We start from the raw sequence: 25,075 nt of genomic DNA, 5'->3' as shown, positions 1-25,075 counted from the left end.
CTGCATGTAGATTTCTCAAGAGGCAGGTCAGGTGATCTGGTATTCCCATCTCTTTCAGAATTTTCCACAGTTTGTTGTGATTCACACAGTCAAATGCTTTGGCATAGTCAATAAAGCAGAAATAGATGCTTTTCTGGAACTCTCTTGCTTTTTCCATGATCCAGCAGATATTGGCAATTTGATCTGGGTTCTTCTGCCTTTTCTAAAACCAGCTTGAATATCAGGAAGTTCACGGTTCAAGTATTGCTGAAGCCTGGCTTGGACAATTTTGAGCATTACTTTACTAGCGTGTGAGATGAGTGCAATTGTACAGTATTTTGAGCATTTGGGGCATTGCCTTTCTTTGGGATTGGAATGAAAATTGACCTTTTCCAGTCCTGTGGCCACTGCTGAGTTTTCCAAATTTGCTGGCATATTGAGTGCAGCACTTTGACAGCATCATCTTTCAGGATTTGAAACGGCTCCACTGGAATGCCATCACCTCCACTCGCTTTGTTCGTAGTGATGCTTTCTAAGGCCCACTTGACTTCACATTCCAGGATGTTTGGCTCTAGATGAGTGATCACACCATCGTGATTATCCGGGTCGTGAAGATCTTTTTTGTACAGTTCTTCTGTGTATTCTTGCCTAATAGATCTAAGTAAATTCCTCCCTTCTCAAAGTCTCCAGAATGCCTTTGAGATTTCCATACCTGTTACTGAGATAACCTTCCTAACTTACCTGATAAAGCTGCTGGAAACTAAGAGCTTCCAGTATCTGGAGAGTTCAGATAGAAAAGATAAATGTCGATTTGTTTATAAAATATAATTTTACCAAATAACTGTCATAATTACTTAGAGAAGAAAGTTTTAATTTTTTTTCTTATACCTGGAAAACACAGATTCAAATCAGTAATTTTTCAGATAGAAACCATAAGCATATTCACCATTCAGTCCTTTTGTGAACCTTTGTGAAGTCATCAGGTTTTCCACTAGAATCCTTACCAGTTCAGAAACTAGTATTTATCCAAAACCCCTTTCTATAAATCTTCTTGAAGAGGAAGCATTTTTGAGAAACTTGGTTAGTGCTGTGACAATATTTTGAGATAGTAACTAGAATTATGCCTGATAACATTACACCCAAACATATCAGAATTTTAGGAACTCCACACAGTTCCTAGGACATCTAAATTAGCAACATTTACTGTACAATATAACCCGAGACTTATTCACTTGACAATACTCCCCCATGTAATTCTGTATACAAAGTGAACCTAGTTAATGTAATATCTCTTTTGGGGATGTTTCAGGGGCCCTCTGAAGCACCCCGAGGTTAGCTAGAAATCTTCTTCATTAGAATGATTTAGGAAGCTTTGTCAACAAATATCGAAAAGGTTTAGAGCACTCAGTCAAATGGGATTATAGTTCACTGTGAAACAATACTATTCACTTAGCGAAAGCAACAATAAGGGATTTCAGAATCATTTAAGAGATAAAGAAACTAAAATTTAAATCTATTATCATAGGCAGTTCAACATCTGAAGAAATGGTGTCCTCTAGACAGAGAGAAAAGCTAAATTCAAGTTTTTGTACCAGCTTACTTTATTTGAAAGGTAAACTTAAAATTAACTTTATCTTAAACTTAGTCCTAACCATGTACAGGACCCTTCTCTCGTGGTTCCCTTGTTGCAAGCCTCATCCCTTTCCGTACCTGTCACTGTGTTCTTCCATCCTAAAAAGCCATCTGTGAGCCAGGCTTACTTCTTGTTCCTGTCACAAAATGCCATTCCCTTTCTCACTCCTTCTTTACTGAAAACATACTACTTACTTCCCTCAAGCAACTAAGAACTGACTTTTATATTAGCATTTTATATATAGATCAGTGAGCATAGATACCACTAATTTCTAAACCCTTTGCTTTCTTAGAACATTTTAGGATGACACCAAACATCATTCATTTTTAATTCCAAATCACTTTAGTTTCTCTGTAAGAGGAGATTGGTGTTCAGTAATAAATGTTTCAAAATCGTATTTTATTTGGAAAATGACTTAGCTATTCAGTAGACTTCCAACACTTAGTTAAGTACAACCCTTAGAAGTTCAAGTTACCCCAGTCTGCAGAGACTATTTTAGACGGACATTCCTAAAGCATAATTATTCTTAATAGAGTCTATCTAAAGGCTCATATCTCATTTGCATTTTTAAGAAGTTTTTTCACTTGAGAGAATTTCCTTGCTGACAAACTTGTAACACATGTAATAATATTTAACTTCTGTTAAACCTAGGTACAATGAAAATATTCTGCTTAATGTTAATTACTCTTAGACATGTCTACATTATTTAGATCAACAAACAAACATTAATACCAGGTATTTAATACTGAATATTTCCCAGTTTACATGAACCTGAAATTCATTTAGGTTAATTTGTCTTGTATTTAGAATTATTTGAATTGTACGCGCCCACTTTTTTTTTTTTTAAGCCAATAAGATTAAACATCATTTACACACTGATCTCGGCAATCGGCATTATTACCCGCAATACAAAGATGCGCACTGAGACATACATTTATCCAAATAAGTGGATAACAAAGTTATGTTTTCCAAACTTAGTTATGAATCAGGTATCGCAATACAAAACACACTAACTGTAAAAATGGTTGGAGTAAGATTTGAAAAGGCTTTGTTCCACTTTTTTTCTTTTGGTTTCATGAATTAGAGATGGTCTGGGTAAGTGGTCCAGAGAGCTCAGGTCTAAAGGTATGGGAGGGATTACCTCCTCAGGGCAAGAATTCTTAAAGAGATAACTTTGTTCATCAAGCTTTCTCTGGAGTCTAAAGAATATTGTGACCATATTGTCAAAAATTGTTTTTCTGTGATCATAGTTTTATAGCTAAGTTTTAGACCAGGTATGCTCAGCTTGGCCCTGATAACAAGGGCCGATTGGTCCCAGCAGGGACTGTGCCTCTGGGGAAGTGGGGGCCTCCGTTTGATCAGCCCCAGGCTGCTAATTACGGAAGGAAGTGGACAAGAACAGGAGTGCACAATGGACTGAGAGCTCGTCCCAAAGCCTCCCACCAGTCGGGAGACGTCTGTCACCCCTGCTTTGCTGTGCCAGCCCAGACTGAGGAAGAAGGGCTGTGTGAATCCCAACCTGGTCAGACTGGTGGCGGGAGAGACACCAACCACGGGGCTCGGGACATGTGCTTGGGAGATGCGAGCCCGAGTGGGCAGCAACTTCCAGAACTTGGTGGCCGTCTGCCGAGGCCCTGGGCTGGGTTGTGGGCTGACCCTGGCGGGGGGACAGGGTCCTGCCCTAGGGGAGCGATAGCATCGTGAAGAACCAGAGCCGGGTGCAAGGGCTTCCCGTGGTCTGTGGGAGGGGTGTCTGCCTGCATGTTGGATAATCGTCCTTTAGCACACCTTGTCTGAGGATCCACTGACGCCCTGCTCACGGTGGGCGTGTGAGGCAAGAGGTTCTCTGAAGACATTGCTGAGGATGAGAGAAACGCTTGTACTTTTGCTAAGTACAAGGGTAGAATCAACAGGACCTCTGGAGGAGAGCCGGGGACGGCGGGGCAGGCCTGCCTAGGAAGCGGGTAGGGCCAGCTGTCAGACAGAGGCCCTGACCCCTGGGGATGGACAAGGATGTTTGTAGGCATTTTTTTTTTTAATCCATGGCAAACCACGTTGTTGTGCCGGTCGCCTTTGCATGGGGTCAGCGTGGAGGTCAGCTGTTGATCTCAGGCCTCTGAGTCCCGAGGGCACTGTCCATACCTTGTCACATCACCCTGGGCTTTGTTTGTGTGCAGAGTGTGACCTTTCACCTGCTCACCCCAGGCACGTGTGTGCTGGAAATGAGCAACTTTCAGTTATCAGGTCTGCTCAGAGCCTCTCCACGCCGGGGTCTTGGGGTGGCGCCCTCAACCCTGTCTCAGCTCATGTTCTGCTTTCTGTCAAGCCAAGCAGGGACTCAGTGTGACCTGAACCCAGGGCGCCTGAGTCACTGATTCCCACTGGGCAGTCAGTGAACGACTCACTGCGTCATTTCTTCATCAGCCCCTCTGTGTAACGGTAGTCACAAACCCAAATCCCACTGGAGCACAAAGCTGTTTATTTGCCACTGGGGCCCCCAGTTACCACCTTTGCCCTGAGGCCACAGAGGAAGGGGGCCAAACACGCCCCGCCCCGCCCCCAAGTCCCAGAGTGCGGACTCTGAAACGCCCACCGCAAGGCCTGTGCTCAGCCAGGTCTGTGACCCTGTGGGATCCTGGTCTGTGACCCTGTGGGATCCTGGTTCTGTTGTCATCCCTCATGGTAGCACCTCAAAGCTTATCACCAGCTTGAGGTTCAGCTTCCCTCCTGCTGGAATCCATCAATGACCTGGGGAGAGCCTTGGTCAGCTGCTCTTTAAAATGTGTCATAAGGGACTTCCAGGGATTCCCTGATGGCTCAGACGGTTAAGAATCCACTTGCAGTGCAGACGACCTGGGTTCACTCCCTGGGTCGGGAAGATCTGCTGGAGAAGGAAATGGCAACCCAATCCAGTATTCTGGCCTTGGAAATCCCATGGACAGAGGAGCCTGTTGAGCTACAGTCCATGGGGCTGCAAAGAGTCGGACACTGAGCAGCTAACACTCAACACACAAGGGGCTTCCCAGATGGTGCTAGTGGTAAAGAACTCGCCTGCCAATGTAGGAGACAAGCGTTTGATCCCTGCGTCTGGAAGATCCCTTGGAGAAGGAAATGACAACCAGTTCTAGGATTCTCACCTGGATAATCCCATGAACTTCTCTGATAGCTCAGTTGGTAAAGAATCTGCCTGCAACCCAGGCCACTTGGGTTTGATTCCCAGATTGGGAAGAACTCCTGGAGAAGGGATAGGCTACCCACTCCAATATTCTTGGGCTTCCCTTGTGGCTCAGCTTCCACTGTACAATCATAAGGGATTTGAATTAGGTCATACCTGAATGGTCTAGTGGTTTTCCCTACTTTCTTCAATTTAAGTCTGAATTTGGCAATAAGGAGTTCATGATCTGGGCCCCAGTCAGCTCCCGGTCTTGTTTTTGCTGACTGTATAGAGCTTTTCCATCTTTGGCTGCAAAGAATATAGTTAGTCCAATTTCAGTATTGGCCATCTGGTGATGTCCATGTGTAGAGTCTTCTCTTGTGTTGTTGGAAGAGGGTGTTTGCTATGATCAGTGCGTTCTCTTGGCAAAACTATTAGCCTTAGCCCTGCTTCCTTCTGTACTCCAAGGCCAAATTTGCCTGTTACTCCAGGTATTTCTTGACTTCCTACTTTTCCATTCCAGTCCCCTATAATGAAAAGGACATCTTTTTTGGGTGTTAGTTCTAGAAGGTTTTGTAGGTCTTCAGAACCATTCAACTTGAACTTCTTCAGCATTACTGGTCAGGGCATAGATTTGGATTACTGTGATATTGAATGGTTTGCTTTGGAAATGAACAGAGATCATTCTATCATTTTTGAGATTGCATCCAAATACTGCATTTCCGACTCTTGTTGACTGTGATGGCTACTCCATTTCTTCTAAGGGATTCCTGCCCACAGTAGTAGATATAATGGTCATCTGAGTTAAATTCACCCATTCCAGTCCATTTTAATTTGCTGATTCCTAAAATGTTGACATTCACTCTTGCCATCTCCTGTTTGACCACTTCCAATTTGCCTTGATTCATGGATCTGACATTCCAGGTTCCTATGCAATATTGCTCTTTACAGCATCGGACCTTGCTTCTGTCACCAGTCACATCCACAACTGGGTATTGTTTTTGCTTTGGCTCTGTCTCTTCATTCTTTCTGGAGTTATTTCTCCACTGATCTCCAGTAGCACATTGGGCACCTGCCGACCTGGGGAGCTCCTCGTTCAGTGTCCTGTCTTTTTGCCTTTTCATACTGTTCATGGTTTGCCATTCCCTTCTCCAGTGGACCACGTTTTGTCAGAACTCTCCACCATGACCTGTCCCCCCTTGGGTGGCCCCACACGGCCTGGCTTAGTTTCACTGAGTTAGACAAGGCTGTGGTCCATGTGATCAGATTCGTTAGTTTTCCGTGATTGTGGTTTTCAGTCTGTCTGCCCTCTGATGGAGAAGGGTAAGAGGCTGATGGAAGCTTCCTGATGGGAGAGAGGGACTGAGGGGGAAACTGGATCTTGTTCTGATGGGCAGGGCCATGCTCAGTAAATCTTTAATCCAATTTTCTGTGGATGGGAGGCGCTGTGTTCCCTCCCTGTTCTTTGACCTGAAGCCAAACTATGGCGGAGGTAATGAAGATAATGGTGACCTCTTTCAAAAGGTCTCATGATGCAGTGCAGCACTCAGTGCCCCCAACCCTGCAGCAGGCCCCCGCTGACCCACGCCTCCGCCAGAGACTCCTGGAAAGTCTGGGTCAGTCTCTTGTGGGGTCACTGTTCCTCTCTCTTGGGTCTTATTGTGCACAAGCTTTCCCCTTACAATTATGCAGTGGAAGTGACAAATAGATTCAAAGGATTAGGTCTGATAGACAGAGCACCTGAGGAACTATGGACAGAGGTTCATGACATTGTACAAAAGGAAGTGATCAAGACCATTCCCAAGAAAAAGAAATGGAAAGAGGCAAAATGGTTGCCTCAGGAGGCCTTACGAACAGCTATGAAAAGAAGAGAAGCAAAAGGCAAAAGAGAGAAGGAAAGATACACCCATCTGAATGCAGAGTTCCAAAGAATAGCAAGGAGAGATGAGAACGCCTTCCTCAGCAAACAATGCAAAGAAGTAGAGGAAAGCAATAGAATGGGAAAGACTAGAGACCTCTTCAAGAAAATTAGGGATACCAAGGGAACATTTCGTGCAAAGATGGGCACAATAAAGGACAGAAATGGTATAAACCTAAACAGAAGCAGAAGATATTAAGAAAAGGGGGCAAGAATACCCAGAAGAACTATACAAAAAAGATCTTCATGACCCAGATAACCACAATGGTATGATCACTCACCCAGAGCCAGACATCCTGGAATGTGAAGTCAAGTGGGCCTTAGGAAACATCACTATGAACAAAGCTAGTGGAGGTGATAGAATTACAGTTGAGCTATTTCAAATCCTAAAAGATGATGCTGTGAAAGTGCTGCAGTCAATATGCCAGCAAATTTGGAAAACTCAGCAGTGGCCACAGGACTGGAAAAGGTCAATTTTCATTCCAGTCCCAAAGAAAGGCAATGCCAAAGAATGCTCACACTACCGCACAACTGCACTCCTCTTACACACTAGCAAAGTAATGCTCAAAATTGTCCAAGCAAGGCTTCAATAGTACATGAACTGTGAACTTCCAGATGTTCAAGCTGGATTTAGAAAAGTCAGAGGAACCAGAGATCAAATTGCCAACATCCACTGGATCATCGAAAAAGCAAGAGAATACCAGAAGAACATCTACTGCCCTACTGACTGCGCTAAAGCAGTCAGTGTGGATCACAACTGATTGTGTGGATCACAACAAACTGTGGAAAATTCTTAAAGCGATGGGAATACCAGATACCTGACCTACCTCCTGAGGAATCTATACCCAGGTCAGGAAGCAACAGTTAGAACTGGACATGGAACAACAGACTGGTTCCAGATAGGAAAAGGAGTACGTCAAGGCTGTATATTGTCACCCTGCTTATTTAACTTATATGCAGAATACATCATGAGAAATGCTGGGCTGGATGAAGCACAAACTGCAATCAAGATTGCTGGGAGAAATAGCAATAACCTCAGAAATGCAGATGACACCACACTTATGGCAGAAAGTGAAGAAGAACTAAAGAGCCTCTTGAGGAGAGTGAAAAAGTTGGCATAAAACTCAACATTCAGAAACTAAGATTATGGCATCTGATCCCATTACTTCATGGCAAATAGATGGGGAAACAGTGAGAGACTTTATTTTTCCGGGCTCCAAAATCACTGCAGATGGTGACTGCAGCCATGAAATTAAAAGATGCTTGTTCCTTGAAAGAAAAGTTATGATCAACCTAGACAGCATGTTAAAAAGCAGAGACTTTACTTTGCCAACAAAGGTCCATCTAGTCAAAGCTATGGTTTTTCCAGTAGTCATGTATGGATGTGAGAGTTGGACTGTAAAGGAAGCTGAGCGCTGAAGAATTGATGCTTTTGGACTGTGGTGTTGGAGAAGACTCTTGTTTTGTTTTCTTGCTATAAGAAATAATGCAATCATTCAGCAAATGATTTGACCCTCGAAATAGAAGCAGTTGGACATCATCTCCCAGGGCAGCCTATAAGGTCACCAACCCAATTTTGGGAACACTTAAGTAGCCAACTTGGGTGATCTGGCAGTAACTTAGGTAATGGTGGGCTTCCTCAGTGGCTCAGTGGCGGGAAATCCACCTGCAGTATTGGGGATGCAGGTTCAATTCCTTCAGGAAGATACCCTGGAGGAGTAGATGGCAACCCACTCCAGTATTCTTGCCTAGAGGATCCCACGAACAGAGGAGCCTGCTGGGCTACAGTCCGTGGCGCCATAAAGTCAGACATGACTAAGCATGCATCTATTTATCCACTTACTAGGAAATGGTAGATGTAATCATTTTCAAATGTTTAAATGAGAATTGTTGTTAATTTTAACAATTAATTGCTTCACTTCTTTCTCAACAATTTAGCATCACTGTAATCTACAGCCCTTCCAGATTTGGATCAGTTCCTTCTTCTTATCCTTCCTTCTGTAAAAAGAAAGGAATTTAGTGATTATAGTAATTAAACTGCGATAAAGCTATGTATTTAAACAAGGATTTTGCCCTTTCAAGGTGAGGCTGCAAACACAAAGAATACTTTACTGTCGGTCATTCTGATCTTTGGCATAAAAGTTTTCCACAAGGCTCAGGCGAGGATTTGGTGTGCCCTTCTCGTTCTCCAGTTTTCTGGTGTGTTTCCACATTATACATGCCTTGTCCTTGCATGTGCGCTTAGTCACTCAGTCATGTCTGAGTCTTTGTGACCCTATGGACTGTAGCCCACAGGCTCCTCCCCACCCTTTCTGGTTCCTCTTGGCCCAAGGCAAAGGGAAACGCTGCTGGTAGCAGCTGCATGGCTTTCCAAGGAAAATGGAACAACCCAGAAGGATGAAGACCACCCAGAAGATGCCAGGAGGGGGCACAGCGCTCCCCTCTGGAAGGTGTGTCGCATCTGAGTGTCCAGCCGCTGAAGACCCGGTCTGTGAGCCAGGGTGGCTGGTCCCCGGGGACATGCTCAGCCTCTGGGGAAGGAGAGGGTGGGGAAAACGATCTCAGCTCCCTGCTGGAGGTCTGTGGGCCTGGGTGGCATTGCTTGGGACCGTTTGTTCCAACCTCCTCGTTTTGTGGACATCAGGGTCCCTGCTGAGCCCTCCAAGGACAGAGAGCAACAGAAGAGACCTGTGTCAGCCTAAGGCCCTGTCTCCAGTCCTGGCCCCTTTCCTGACATCTCACGTGAGACCAAAGAGAGAGAAATCCTCTCCCCAGGTTGTTTGTGACCGGCTCCCACAGGCACAGAGGTCAGGGCACCCTTCCTGGTCATCTGGGGAACAGGACAGGTGTGTGTAGTCCCCACCGGCCACCGGCCAGCCCCAGACCACAGTGGCTGTCCGAAACCCAAGTGCTGGGGCCACAGGCAAGAGTGCTTTCGAAGAAAACCCAGGTGATATGTCCAGATTAGATCTGCTGTTGTGATCTGGACTAAGGACTGTGAACTTCCCTGGAAAGGGCCGGGTGTGTCTGCCCAGCTTTCCGGCCCAAAGGGCAAAGGAAGATCCTTGGTGTCGCAACTGATAACTGAAGAGGAAACAGATATTCACAGAAATTGTGTCGAGAGAATTCAAAATATAATAACACCTCAATGCAGTTTTGGTAATAGACGTGTAATGAGAAGAATGGGATTCTTTTTTGTTGTTGCTGGGGAATAAAATTTAACTTGAGGCTTCCCTGGAGGCTCAGTGGTAAAGAATCCACTAGCAATGCAGGTGAGGGATCGATCCCTGGGTGGGGAAGGTCCCCCAGAGAAGGAAATGGCCACCCACTCCAGTATTCTTGCCTGGGAAATCCCACGGACAGAGGAGCCTGGCAGGCTGCAGTCCGTGGGGCCATGAACAGTCAGACATGACTTAGTGACTAAACGACAATAGCAACAACAAGTTGCTGGTCTAGGAAAGTGGAAGTGTTAGTTGCCCAACTGTGTCCGACTCTTTGCGACCCCATGGACTGTAGCCCACCAGGCTCCTCCATCCATGGAATTCTCCAGGCAGGAATACTGGAATGGGTTGTCATTCCCTTCTTCGGGGGATCTTCCCAAGCCAGGGATCAAATCTGGGTCTCCCGCATTGCAGACAGATTCTTTACTGTCTGAGCCACCAGGGAAGCTGGTATAAGAGATGGCTTTAAAGGCCTTAAATTTTCACAAGCTTTGTGAATTTGTATTTTGTCTGTCGCACGCATATTTACCACCATGATTTACAACATCTCAGCAGATTCCACTGTAGACTCCACTGTACTGAGCTAGTTGGTTGCTCAACTTCTTTGGAGGTAGCCTCACCTTTAGTTGTTCCCCACAGACTGTATACAGCAGCCTACCCCAGCCTTTTCAGCATCACGGACCAGTTTCATGAAGGACGGTTTCTTGGCAGACCGAGATGGTAGCGTGGGAATGGTTTGGGGATGATTCAAGCACAGTAGGGGTCAAGCTATTATGAGAATCTAAAGGCACCACTGTGGAGAAGGCGATGGCACCCCACTCCAATGCTCTTGCCTGGGAAATCCCATGGATGGAGGAGCCTGGAAGGCTGCAGTCCATGGGATCACGAAGAGTCGGGCATGACTTCACTTTCACTTTTCACTTTCATGTATTGGAGAAGGAATTGGCAGCCCACTCCAGTGTTCTTGCCTGGAGAATCCCAGGGACAGCAGAGCCTGGTGGGCTGCCGTCTAGGGGTCGCACAGAGTCGGACACGACTGAAGCGACTTAGCAGCAGCAGCAGCAACAAAGGCACCACTGATAACAGGAGGTAGAGCTCAGACTGTAAAGTGAGTTAATGGGGGAGCAGCTGTAAATACAGATGGAGCGGCACTCGTTCACCTCCTGCTCTGCAGCCCAGTTCCTAACAGGCCGTGGACCAGCACCGGTCCATTCCCTGGGGGTTGAGGGCCCCAGGTTTAGAGAGCCTGAGCCCTCGGCCACTCCAGCCTCAGCACCAACCCCTGGAGTGAACAGCTGAGCCATTGCAATGACGCCCTTGGACTTACAGGCACCGAGGATGCCCGCCTGCGCCGCCTTCTGCCTCCATTTTTAACTTGTCAAGTGTCACTCCTGGTGTCCTCACTCCCCAAGCCACTCTTCTTCCCAAAAAGCTAACCATGTTACACAAGGTTATATTCCCTGGATGTGTTTCTTTGGCCCCTACAATTAATTGAGTCACCATCGGTCTACATGGTTTTCCTTGCTGGGCTAGCAAAATGAACTGCTTGGTAGCTTCCTAAGGCTGTAGCCTCATTTTGATCCATTTTTTAAAAGAAGTTCTGTATTGGGGTGCTGGTTTAAACTCTGATTTTTCTGACCGCTGCTTTCCCATGAGTTGGGGATACTGCGATGACCACCGAGCCTGGCAGTGGGGGCCTCTGTTAGAGTCTGCCACAGCTCTGCTGGCAGGGAGCCCCAGGGATGCTTTGCCAGCTGGTGGAGTTCTCAAAGGGGCTTCCCAGGTGGCTCAGTGGTAAAGAATCCACCTTCCAACGCAGAAGATGCAGAGTCAGGGCTCAATCCCCGGGCCAGGAAGGTCCCCTGGAGGAGGTCGTGGCAACCTACTCCAGTACTCTCGCCTGGAGAATCCCACGGCCAGAGGAGCCTGGCAGGGCTACACAGTCCGTGGGGTCGCACAGAGTCGGACACAGCTGAGCACGCAGGAGCACGCAGTAACAGAATATCCCACGCTCCACTTACCGTCAAAGCACAAAGAGTCCAGCAGCTTTCCTCATTCTGACACAGTGGGCGGGCACGCAGATCCCTGCGCCACGCGACAGAACACCAAGCGCAGCGAGCCCTGTGCCAAGAGACGAGAGCGCCACACGCAGGACCTGCCCCGCCCACGGAACTCCTTCCAGCCGAGACGCTAACAGAGGCCCATGGCCGCGCTCCAGTACAGCTTTATTTACGGACACTGAAATCTGAATTTCGTACAATTGTCATGTGTCATGGAATAGTCTTTTGATACCCCACACCCCACCCCGGCTGCCCAACACACACACTATTTTAAAATGTAAAAAGCGTTCTTAGCTCCCAGGCTGCAGAAAGCAGGTGGTGGTCTGGACTTGGCCCGGCGGCTGTGTTTGCCGACACCTGATCCACACTCACACTGGTGTCAGAGAACGTTAGTGACCCAGGAGGAACGGTCAGGAAGGCAAAACAAGAGGCAGCTTTGGGTTCCACCTTTACGGGGTGCCAGCCAGATAAAGCGTCCGCCTGCAATGCAGGAGACCAGGGTTCAATCCCTGAGTCGGGGAGATCCCCTGGAGAAGGAAATAGCCACCTACTCTAGTATTCTTACCTGGAGGATCCCATGGACAGAGGAGCCCGGTGGGCTCTAGTCCGTGGGATCGGAAAGAGTCAGACACGACTGAGCAACTAACACACACCCAGCCAGTGTTTGCCTATGCAGAAGTGGAAACCAGAGGGGGAGAAATCTGTCAGAAGTTACAGAGGTCTTCCACCTCTGCAGCGTTTCCTCAGACTTAAGCCTTCAGCACTGCATATAACTATAACCTAGAGATGTGTGATGACTAGCCTAGAAATTTGCCTTCAACTGCAGTTTTTATTTTTTATTTTTTTGGCCTGACCTCGCTGTATGCGAGATTTTAGTCCCCCACCCAGGGATCGAACCCGTGGCCCCTGCAGTGGAAGGTGAAGTCTTAACCATTGGACTGCCAGGGAAGGCCCCTTCAACCACTTTTTGCTGCTGCTGCTAAGTCGCTTCAGTCGTGTCTGACTCTGTACGACCCCATAGACGACAGCCCAGCAGGCTCTGCCATCCCTGAGATTCTCCAGGCAAGAACACTGTAGTGAGTTGCCATTTTCTTCTCAACCACTTTTTAGGACCTGGTTTTTCTACTCTGAGCTCTCTGGGTTTTTTTTCCTCCACTTTCGGATCGTGCATCCCTGTTAGCCTGTGTTGAACTTGGCGTGGATTCTGCTCAGGTCATCCATCCGAGACTCTCAGGACCAGAGCACTGTGCATTTCCTCAGGCATGTTTCTAAACCAAGCCCACACCCCCTGCGTCCCCCAGCAGTCTTATTTCCTGCTCACTTTTCTTCCCTCCGTGTTCCTCCAAACTTGGAATTCTAACGCTTTCTCAGTTGGGTCCTGCAGTTTCCCTCCTGGAAAATTCCTTGAGACCATGGCTTCCCGAGAAGTTCCCCCCCTCCCCCCAACTTTCTCACCATACTGTCCCCTTCCTGCTTTCGCAAGGCTCGGGAATCCCCTGAGCTGACTTGGGAAATGAGCTCGCTTATTCCCAGTGCTTCTCAAGTCTGGGCACTCGGGGACAGGCTGAGAACCGGTCTGTCATCAGCCGCCTCCTCAGGCTGTAACACGGGGCCCTCTGCCCTGGCTGAGAATCCGGGAGCAGCAGAAAGGCGCCGTGGCAACAGTGCCCGATCGCGACACCTCAGAACCCCTCCCTGTTTCTAAGGGAGCCTGTGCCAGTACCCCCAGTCAAGAGCAAGCCCTGCCCTTGCAGCGTCAGTGTCTGCAGTTAGCCTGCGTCCCAGTGCCAGTCAACTTGTACCAACTGTCTGCCCAGGTAGCAGCCATGGTTCCCCGATGCAGAGAGAAATGGCCGTTCTTTTTGTGTACCACACAGCACGTGGGCTTCCCCCGTGGCTCAGCAGTAAACAGTCTGCCTGCAAACGCAGGAGATGTGGGTTTGAGCGCTGGGATGGGAAGATTCCCTGAGGAGGAAATGGCAGCCCGCTCCAGCGTTCTTACCTGGAGACTTCCGTGGACAGGGGAGCCTGCAGAGAGCGTCAGAAAGAGTTGGGCACAGTTGAGCACACATGAACCTTGGGACACAGAGTGTGGATTCTTACTACCCACCCAGGGAGTGATCCTGCACCCCCCTATGTTGGAAACGTGGAGTTGTTACCACTGGGCCACCAGGAAGTCCCTCCCTGTTCTTTTTGAGGGGCTTGTGCAGGGGGCGACAGAGGCTGGATGGCATCACCGACTCAGGGGACATGAGTTTGAGTAAACTCTGGGAGTTGGTGATGGATAGGGAGGCCTGGCGTGCTGCGGTCCGTGGAGTCGCAAAGGGTCGGACACGACTCAGCGGCTGAGCTGAGCTGAGCTGTCAGCACTGTGGTTTCCAGGCAAATCGCTGCTCCGCCAGTGGTGTCATCGCCTGATGGATGCTTCCCGTCCAGCTCGTGCTTTGCCCTAAACTTACACAAGGTCTTTGGGGGAAGTGGCTGAACAAGATGAGAACCTGCTTGTGATTCCTGGGAAAGTTCTCCGAGATGCTGAGTGAAACTGTTGGGGAGAGAATGCCTTGCGGATGTGACATCGCAGTGCTGTTATTGTGCTGTTACTGTTAACAGTCGTTTATGTCCTGGAGCAGATGGCCAAAATGGAAACTATAAGTGTGCACGTTTTCCCGTTTTAAGCTATCATTTACGTAAATAAATTTTCACTTGATCAGTTTTGGTGATTGGATCAGGCTGTGTGGTCATCACCACAGTCCAGAGATATAGGGCGTTGTGTCCCCATATATGTCCTTTATGCTTCTTTGCTGCTGATCCCTTCCCCTGACTCTAGTTTTGGCTTTTCTAGAATTCCTTGCATCTGAATTCTTTTTCCTTGATAGAGGGATTAAAGTTGTCACTTTCTTCTCTGCTCAGTTTTGGTCACCTTTGTCTTTTAAAAATTTTGTCTGCTTCATCCGTGTTGTCAAATTTGTTGGCATAAAGCTGTTGAAATTGCTTATTATCCTCTTAAGGGCTATAGGGTATGTAGTGATGACCCCCTTTTAAATATATGACGTATTGATTTTAAAGAGAAAATTAAAACACAACATAAAGTTCTACATCCTGTTTTTTTCGTACAGTTCTAGCTTCTTATCCTTTTAATTTCTGTCTTTAAACTTCTACTGATGTGCACTAAGGGCTTCCCAGGTGGTGGCACAGTGGTAAAGAATCCTCTTGCCAATGCAGGAGGCACAGAAGACAAGGGTTCGATCCCTGGGCAGGGAAGATCCCCTGGAGGAGGTAATGGCAACCCACTCCAGTATTCCTTCCTGGAGAATCCCACGGACAGAGGAGCCTGGCAGGCTGCAGCCCATGGCGTCACAGAGAGTCAGACACAACTGAGCAACCCTAACATTGTTGTTCAGGCATTAAGTCGTGTCTGACTCTTTATGACCCCGTGGACTGCAGCCCGCCAGGCTCCCCTGTCCTTCACTATCTCCCTGAGTTTGCTCAGACTCACGTCCACTGAGTCAGTGATACCATCGAACCATCTCATCCTCTGCCATCCCCTTCTCCTCCCGCCCTCAATCTTTCCCACCATCAGGGTCGTTTCCAGTGAGTCAGCTCTTCGCATCAGGTGGCCAAAATATACTTAAACTCAGCCACTCTCTAGCCCATGACCTTAAGCAGACTGGAGCACTGTGAGTCTTAACCGTGTCCTCTGTCAACTGTGGTGACAGTGACTCTGTGCAGGTAGCTGGGAGGCCTTGCCCGCGGTGGACACCGGGGAGATGACAGCCATCGCCATGGCGACAGATAATGTAACGGTGGGCCCCGAACTCAAACGCCTTGGACCAGACTGAGTCACTGGTGTTAGGGGGATGAAACCTTCGGTTTTCTCTCATTCCGTGCATCTGTTTCACACTCTGTATAACTAGAACCCTGAATTTTTGCACAGTGGTGTCCTTTTTTGAAACACAGTTAATTATTTAACTAGAAATTCTGCTTTCAACAGATACAGTACATCTGGGCAAGTATTCCTAAGAATGACTTTTATATAAAAATCAAGATTAAAAATCCAAGACACTGAGAGCAGAGCTTCTCAATCTGTTTCTCATTATAGCACACAATGTACATGACGTATCTTTAGCATGTAGTGGGATAATCTGACAAGAAGACTCCCTGGGAAGACATAGCTGTTCTGGAGCTCTGGCCCCCCCAGGTCCTGCCCTGTCAGCTGGGGGGCTAAGGCAGCACCGCTCTGGCACACCTGTAATTCAGTGCTGAGCTCCTCTAGTTGGAAAGCTCTGCAAGACATCTGGGACAATTAGAGATAATAGTAATAGAATAGCCAGTAGTGAAGTGAAAGGCGCTCAGTCATGTCCCACTGTTTGTGACCCCATGGACTGTAGCCTGCCAGGCTCCTCTGTCCATGGGATTCTCCAGGCAAGAGTACTGGAGTGGGTCGCTATGCCGTCCTCCAGGGGATCTTCCTGACCCAGGGAGCAAACCCTGGTCTCCTGCATTGCAGGTAGATTCTTTATCGTCTGAGCCGCCAGGGAAGCCCAAGAACCAGTTTAAGGAAACATCTAAGCATTGCTGGAGGAAGAAAATAAAGAAAATCTTCATGCTTAAAAAGAAAAAAAGAAATGTGAGACATTAAAGGAGAAATTGCAGACATTAGATTCTTTATCATTGTTGCTTTAAAAAATATATATTTCTTGTCTCTGAAGGACCTTGGTTTTCCCATTTCTGATCCGAGGAGGGAAGCCCACGCCGTTGTACGCCTTCCTGTTGGCATTCATCTTCTGCACCTATAATGGCTACCTGCAGAGCAGGTATCTGAGTCAGTACGCAGTGTACGCGGATGACTGGCTCAGCGACCCCCGGTTTCTAACAGGTGAGTGTCCTCAGTGACGCATCCCATCCCTGTAACATTCAGCTCGGTGTTCACCTTCCGGTAGGGTCCAGTTAGAAAGCACACTCGTCTTGAGAGAACAGAGAGTCTGCGGAGGCCCCTTGACCTAGGCCGGGGGACTGAGCGCTGGCGGGATGGAAGGTCAGGCTGTCCACATGACGCAGGCGCCCAGCTCCCTTGCCCACTCAAGCGCCAAACGCACAAATACCTGTTCTTAAGATGACCTAAAAATAGCAACGAGCTGCAGCAGACTAAGCAAGGGGCCAAGAATGAGGATGCTTGGGCACTAATGGGCCATGTAATCTAAGAATGTCATCAAACCTCCTACAGTTTCTTCTGGAAAGCGAGAGAAAGTCGGTCATCTTCAGTGAGGCAGTTAGACTTTAAACTCTGAGGTTTATGAGGTTTTTGAAATTTTTTTTATCTTTATCAATTAATATAAAGTAGCACATTTTCCAGGCTTCCCTGGTGGTGGCTCAGACGGTAAAGAATCTTCCCACAATGCAGGAGACCCGGGTTCCATCCCAGAGTCAGGAAGATTCCCTGGAGGAGGGAATGGCAATCTGTTCCAGCATTCTTTCCTGGAGAATCCCATGGACAGAGGAGCCTGGCAGACCACAGTACTTGGGGTCACAGAGTCAGACACAGCTGAGCGACTAACACTTTCACTTTCCTAGTACATTTTCCAGTTCTAATTATAACCTTACAATTTCTAAACAAAAATGGTAAAAAAAAAAAAAATTAGTCATCAAAAATATTTGCAAGGATGTTAAAAATATGTAATTTGGGGGCTCTTGTTTATAAGGAAATTTCTATATGTTTACCCTCCTAATGTTTAGAAATTCTAGCACATTCAGTTATAGCTAGTGGGCTTCCCAGGTGGTACAGTGGTAAAGAATCTGCCTACCAATGGAAGAGACGTGGGTTCGATCCCTGGGTCAGGAAGATCCCCTGGAGAGGGAAATGGCAACCTGCTCCAGTATTCTTGCCTGGAAAATTCCATGGAGAGAGGAGCCTAGGGTTGGGGGTGGGGGGGGGGGGGGAGAGTCCCATTCAGGGAGTTGCAGTGAGTTGGACACAATGAGCCCCTGAGCGCACACACATGCACACAGGTAGCTACTAAGAGTCCATCAGCTTTTCAGCTTGCCCTAAGCCCTTTAAACTATATAAAGTAACCTTAGGACTTCCCTGGTGGTCCAGTGGTTAGGAATCCACCTGGCAACGCAGGGGACATAAGTTTGATCCCTAATCTGGGAAGATTTCACTTGCCTGAGACCAGCTAAGCTGGTGTGTCCTAGAGCCTGTGGTCTGCACCAGGAGAAGCCGTCACAGTGAGGAGCCGGAGCCCCGCACCTAGAGAGTTGGCCCCGCTCCTCACGACTCGGGAAAGCCACGTGCAGGAGTGAAGGCCTAGCACAGCCAGAAACAAATTAAAAAACAGAGCAACCCTCCATTTCTCTTGTTTGTGTGTTTTTCTCCACATCTGTGAATTGGTCATAACAGAGAGGAGTTAACGTTTAAACTCCCGGATGGCACGGGTGGTACAGAACCCCGCCTGCCGGTGCCGGAGACTCAAGAGACGCTGGCTCAATCCCAGAGAAGGGAAGATCCCCCGGAGGAGGGCCTGGCAACCCACTCCAGTGTTCTTGCTTGGGAAGCTCCATGAACAGGGAGCCTGGTGGGCTGCAGTCCGCGGGGTTGCACAGAGTTGGACACGACTGAGCGACCCAGCACACACCCACGCTAGCTCCACAATCTGTGCCTCCATGAAATGCCAGACTGAGCTGTTGTGTTTGCTCCCTGCCCCCAAACACGATCTTGATTTACCTGCTCTCTATCTGATTTTCTTCTGCCCCAGTTATCAGAAGGAGGAAGGAAAAAGAACAGGCTTGGCCCATTGCCAGGAACTGCACCCACGCCTCTGCCTTCTGAGGTTCAGAGGACTGCAGTTAGGTCCTCATCACTCGAGGAAGGAAAGGTCAGAGAGTGAATCAGGCAGCCCCAGACCTAGCCCGAGTCGCAGCAGAGTAGGTGGTTTCACCAGCCCCTACAAGTAGGCAACCAAGGACAGAGAAAGGGAATTTTTTTCAACTAAAAGATAACAGTTTTAAATGTTCGTTTGGGTGGCTTGGATGGTGAAGACACTGCCTGCAGTTCAAGAGACCTGGGTTCGATCCCTGGAGTCAAGAAGATCCCCTGGAGGAGGGCATGGCTACCCACTCCAGTATTCGTGCCTCGGGAATCCTGTGGATGGAGGAGCGTGGTAGGCTGCAGTCCATGGGTCAGCAAAGAGTCAGAGACAGTTGAGCAACTAACACTGCTGCTACTTGAGGTTCTCATGGGAATTGCTTCTGGGATGGATTGTTTGAAAATTTTTGATGAACAGCAATAAAACAAAAGAATTATTTGGCCTGTGCATTTAAATGTCATTTGAAGTAGTTCTGCAGGTAGGCCTTGTCCCCTGCAAACCCTTTGAAGCTGGTCTAAAGTTTAAGACATTCAGTAAATTATATATAGACTTCTTAACTTCTCCATGATTGAATAGGAAGAATTGAAAATGAGAGCATATGTCATTGAGAAACAAGCTGGGTTACTTTTTTGGTATCCTGTTCATTTCATAAAGTACACATGCACATAGCTTTTGTAATTATATGAAGTTTTGAAATAGCATAAATGATTATATTTACAATAGTTACCATGAAAAGATAAGTGAATAATAATAAAATCCCAACAAAAAGTTTTCCAGAGGAGTACATGTAGTTCATCTAAAAGAGTTTGTACAAAGATTTTAAGATCTCTAGCCACGAAATTAAATGTTTAATTCAGATGAACACAAATATTAGTTTTATCACTGACCTTGGTGATAAAGGAAACTTGTCTCATGGAATTTTGTGAATGTGACGCTTTCTGGAGCTTCAAAAGTGATACAGTGAAATACAAAAAGAGTAGCAAGTCAACTATAAATCGATGGCTTTAGAAAGTACTTTTGCTTCCCAGGTGGCTCAGTGGTAAAGAACCTGCCTGCCAAAGCAGGAGACGTGGGTTCAATCCCTGAGTCGGAAAGATCCCCTGGAGAAAGAAATAGCAACCCGCTCTAGTATTCTTGCCTGGGAAATCCCATGGACAGAGGAGCCTAGCAGGCTGCAGCCCACGGGGTTGCAAAGAGTTGAACACAACTGGGTGGCTAAACAACAAACGAAATAAATGACTTACAAAAGCTACTAACAAAATTTGGTACAAACTGTTTAGAAAGAAAGCTGCCTAGGAAAGAAAGCCTGAAAGCCTTACTGTAGACTTGAGCGTGATTTACGTCCCTGTTCTCACCCGGGAGAACTGTTTAATGCCCCTGGACTAACTGATGAATAGTTAATAATGTTGCTCCAAGTGTTCCTCTCTTTGACTTTGAGTCAAATGCCACAGTTGAGCACCATGTGCTTTCCACTTTTCTTTTCATATCTCAGAACAGTCAAGCGAACGTTCTATGAAATCAAGTCATTCCTTTTATCAAACACTGTTTTGACATTTTGCCTTTTCTTGTTGACATTCATCAGTGTGATACTAAGTCTCCCTTAACTGATGAAAAACCTCTGAAATCGTTTAACAATGGGAGAGAAAGCGTTCAGATGCTGTGGAATATCTAGCCAGAGCCGGGCAGCTGGCAGTTGACAGTTTTGTTGAGAGTTGAGGACACAAACAGACCCACAAATGCCAAATGATGAGCGAGCAGGAAATAAGTAGGGGAGGGGTGTGGATCTACATTAAATCGCTACATAAAATTATAGAGAAATGAGGACCAGGTCTCAGCTCCTGGGAACCACTCCCTCAAGGGGCCTGAGTACAGCCCACCCTGGTAAAGCGCACGCTGGGGACTCCCTGCTCCACGTCTGCCCATGGGAGGGGGTCGGGGGGGATGCTGTGCTTCAGACAGTGTCTGTGATGCCACATAAACTTGGTGGGCTGACCCACGGGCGATGACAATACCTTTTCCTAAAGAGGCTTGTGTCTTAGTCAGATTTTTAGTCATCCCAGTCATCCTAAAAACATAGATGGTGACCATCAGATCAAGCTGTTTTAAATGCGTAATTCAGTAGTGTTTTTAGAAACACAAAGCCCTATCTCGCAACACCTTTAAGTCATCTTTCTAAATAAAGCACAGTATTTATTTCCATGGTTTTTGCTGTCAGTCATGGCTTATATGTTATGCCACTAATGATATTGTGAAGGATTACAATAATACTGTTCATTCACACTTGGGCTTGTGAATTCTGTGGCTTAGTTACCATAATACCCTTGGATGTTTTATCTTGTTTAGGTTCTGCCTTATGGTTGATAGGCATGCTGATTAACATCCACTCAGATCATGTCCTGAGGAACCTCAGGAAACCAGGGGAGACTGGCTATAAAATACCAAGAGGTATGTACTGAAAATGGGGAATTTCTTCTAAAATTGACTGCCTGGAGAATTCCATGGACAGAGAAGCCTGGTGGGCTACGGTCCATCGGGCTGCAGAGTCGGGCACGACTGAAGCGACTTAGCATGCATTCCAAGATTGTATGGCGTGATGCCGTGCTGCTTTGGTTTTGCCAGAGCTCATAGCTGAAGTACACTGTTCATTAGCTGCAGGTTTTCAGTGTGTCGCTACTACTAGTAGGAGCAGTGACTAATCATTGTTTTATTAAAATGATAAAAGAACCAGTTCTGACTAATGGAAGCAGAAAGGAAACTCTAGTTATATCTGTGTTTGGAAAGAGCATATGAGTAGGAATTTATGGTCTACAAGGGGTGTCCAGCACTTCCCTTCTTGCCATAGAATAGAATTGATTCCTTGACTGACCCTCTTTCCAAAACATTTTAAAATGTTGAGTAAAATTTTTAAATGCGTCAGTGCCGGGGACCAGCCCCAGTGGATCCAGGGAATTTGAAGCAGGGACAGAGTCGGTGATTAAAGAGAGATTAATTAGAAATTTAAAGAGAGATTAGGGAAGAATAATGTAGTGAAAAAATAGAGAAGAAAAGAGGCTGATATTCCTTGGTTTACATGGAAAGCTAATAAAGTCTCAAGACAAGAAACTTGCACCATCTATGTTAGGCCACAGGCACCCACTTGAATAGCGGAGGGTGCCCCGCCTTGGGCTCCCTCTCGCGTGGGTCTTAGAAGCCCGGGCAAATAAGTAGACACGGAGAGCCTCTTCGTTCCAAGGGATCAGCCTGAAAAAGGGAGGGAGAGGGAGAAAGAGAGAGAGTCGACATGGGGGAGGCCAAGCTTGTGCAAAAACCCCCATAACTTAAAGGTGCTTATATACCCTATGTTTTACATAATGGAAGATACAGAGTCAAGCAGGGGCAGCAGTCCTGACCCTTATGATACCAGGCTTTCTTTCTGCATATCTTTCTGTATACAGAAGGTCTCAGGTGATTTACATTACCTTCTGGCCACGAGGCCTGTTAACACTTTATGGCTCTCTTCCTTAATCAATGTTAATCTCATTTCCCCTGAAGTGTTTTTCTTTAATCTGCATCACCCTCAAAGCACTAAATAAAGTTACATCCCTATAGAACAAAGGTGCAGTGGGTTATAAGAAAGAAGGTACTTAACTCAAAGATCTATGTTGCTACTTGTTTTTTCTATATACCAACTATATCAACAAATAAAAGATATGAAAACTTGGCAGCAAGTATTGGCTCAACAATGAAACCCCCAATCAGTCCTATTCTAATGATTTTGACTCTTTGGAAGCCCCTAAATTCCTAGGATGTTTTAAGCTTCCTGTGCCTCTTGCAGTGGGGAGGCTGTGAGCAATCACATGCGCACTTGTAAAAGGTCCGGACAGACCTGTCAGGCAGGCTAGAAAGCCATCAGAGGGGTTTCTGGATTGAAACACTCTTATTATGCCCAGGAGATTTGTTATCTGAAAGCTCTAAATTAACTTTTTCCAGAAAAAGGTGGTGGGGGATAGCCCCCTGTTAATGTCAGAGGAGTTGGTGAAAGGCATAATATAGTAAGGCAGACAGATTTTGGTTCTGGGGGTAGATGCTTGCGAAAATCTAGGGGGACCCCTGAGGCTTGATCCCGCCTTTGTGTTTTGTCAGGCCCCCTTCCTCATGACCTTTGCCACCGGTGGGATTCCCCATGCTGGCTCCCAGCACATCAGTATGGTATCAAGAGCAGACGTGGTCATCAGAGGGCAAAATCTACATGAGGGCTAAAGCCCAAGTGCATCTTGGTTGGATCGGTGACTGCCCGCTGACCCTCAGGCTGGCTTGTAGCCCAAATACGTGCCACTCGTCTGATCTGAGAAGCCATCCAGCCATGAATAGGATCCTTGAGGTCCTGGGGGTGGTGGGCTCACACCCATGATCGAGGCAAACCCAGATTCCCAGAGAACCTGCCTTCCACTCAGGCCTCGAGAGCCCCGCAGACCCTACACCGCGGGAGAAGGGCCACAGTCCTTGCAGAGCCCCTGAGGAACAGAGCCCCATGAGCAAGGGCTTCATTGATGTGAGTGACCTCAGAGCTTAGAATTCAGATACAGGTTATAAACTTTCAAATTTAAAACTTAAATGTTTCAACCATAAAGGGATTGAAGGTATGAGTAAAGGAGTAGCATACTATAAAAAGAACTAAACAGATATAGAAGTTAAAAAAACAATAGAGCTTCTGAGAAAAAATATTTTTAATCAGTCGGTAAAGCTAAGAACTCAAAGAGCGGAGGTAAACAGCACAAACGGCCGCACTCAGGTTGGAATCCTTGTGTTTATCTTCCTGGAAACCATACAGAAAGAACAGCGGAACAAATAACCAGAAAACCCCATGGACCTCAAATTACTTAAGCTGTGGCCCTGGGGTTATCCTTGCAGTCCGCTGCTGTGGTCTCTGGCCCGAGCTCCTTCCACCCCAGCCCCACTCCCAGCCCCCTCACCCTGCTCTGCCCCTTGAGTCCCCTGCACCCTCCCTGGGGTGTAATAGCCCAGGTGTGGAGAAAGCGGTCTCATCCATGGAGCACCCCACATCCTTAAAAGAAGGTCTGGCCTGTCGTGTAGACTTGGTGTATCTGGGGAGACTTGATGAGTGAACGCACAAGTGAATCTGTCCTTGAAAATTAGTATTTCCTTCCCTTTTTTGTCTAGGGGTTCGTAGAAGTCCATCTTAGCCAGACTAACACGTTAGTCTGTGCTTCCCAGCCTTGTTTAAGTTTTGTCAGCTTGACTCGTTAGCTAGTAAAGCAACATTGAAGTATGTTAAAGCCGTAGCATTTTTATAGTCAGATAAACAGGTGAATATTGATACAGGCATGCAGGTACTACCAGAAGGTGCAGTATGAAATAGTAAAGCTGGTCTTAGTGGAGGTGTCTCGTCGATGCAAGTTCTGTAAAGGTCGTCTTTTTCCAGAGTTGGTTTTTATGTTCTCCCTGCAGGTATCTACAGGCCTCTCTGCAGTCAAGGTTTCCTTAGGCATTGCTTTTTAGTAAATGTACTGCTGGCTCTGTTTTCTCCTAGGGGGCTTGTTTGAATACATATCTGCAGCCAACTACTTCGGAGAAGTCGTGGAGTGGTGCGGCTACGCCCTCGCCAGCTGGTCCATTCAGGGCTGGGCTTTCGCTGTGTTCACCTTCTGTGTCCTGTTCACCAGGGCTCAGCAACATCACAAGTACGTTCAGAAACATGTTCGGCATTTTTAATTTGTTCTCTGATCTCTGTAGAGCAATCCTCAGGTTAGATTTTAGAAGCGTTCATACTAATTTGTCAAATCCCAGTCTATACCAAGCGTTAGCTAGACTAAAGGGCTCTCCTGGTGGTTCATACATTAGAGAATCTGCCTGCAATTCGAGAAAGCCGGCTTTGATCCCTGGGTCAGGAAGATCCCCCGAAGGAGAAAGTGGCAACCCACTCCAGTATTCTCGCCTGGAGAATTCCATGGACAGAGAAGCGTGGCAGGCTACAGTGCATGGGGTCACAAAGAGTCAGACACGACTGAGTGAGTAACACTTTTAGCTACGTTAAAACAGAAAAGCACAAATGTCCGAAGAAATGCCTAGCTAGAATCGTCCGGCATGTGTCAGCCTCCTTGTTTGCTCCACCCTGTTCCGAGCATTTTTGATATTCCATGGCTGGGTTCCATGGTCAAGTTAAATGTCTAGCAGGGGATTCAGGGTCTGCTGTGGACTTGCCCATGACAGTGGGCGATGCTGACCAGGCAGCAGTGTTTGGGAGAGT

At 47.0% G+C, this 25,075-nt stretch overlaps 1 protein-coding gene across 2 annotated transcripts in view; it reads left to right on the top strand.

The window, feature by feature from the left end:
• Window positions 1–25,075, top strand: part of SRD5A1 (steroid 5 alpha-reductase 1) — a 36,361-nt gene that overhangs the window by 4,466 nt on the left and 6,820 nt on the right. For both annotated transcript variants that reach the window (XR_008201183.1, XM_052659185.1), the window contains exons 2-4: window positions 16,675–16,841; window positions 21,172–21,273; window positions 24,359–24,509. Coding sequence is in view for 1 of the 2 variants with exons in the window: in XM_052659185.1 (XP_052515145.1) it covers window positions 16,675–16,841; window positions 21,172–21,273; window positions 24,359–24,509 (420 nt within the window). In the remaining variant the exon portion in view is untranslated. The remainder of the gene's footprint in view (window positions 1–16,674; window positions 16,842–21,171; window positions 21,274–24,358; window positions 24,510–25,075) is intronic.

The sequence above is a fragment of the Budorcas taxicolor genome, chromosome 20, assembly GCF_023091745.1.
Source record: "Budorcas taxicolor isolate Tak-1 chromosome 20, Takin1.1, whole genome shotgun sequence".
Taxonomy (NCBI): Eukaryota; Metazoa; Chordata; class Mammalia; order Artiodactyla; family Bovidae; genus Budorcas; species Budorcas taxicolor.
The sequence above is the reverse complement of the archived record's forward strand: the minus strand, read 5'-3'. Positions and strand labels throughout refer to the sequence as shown.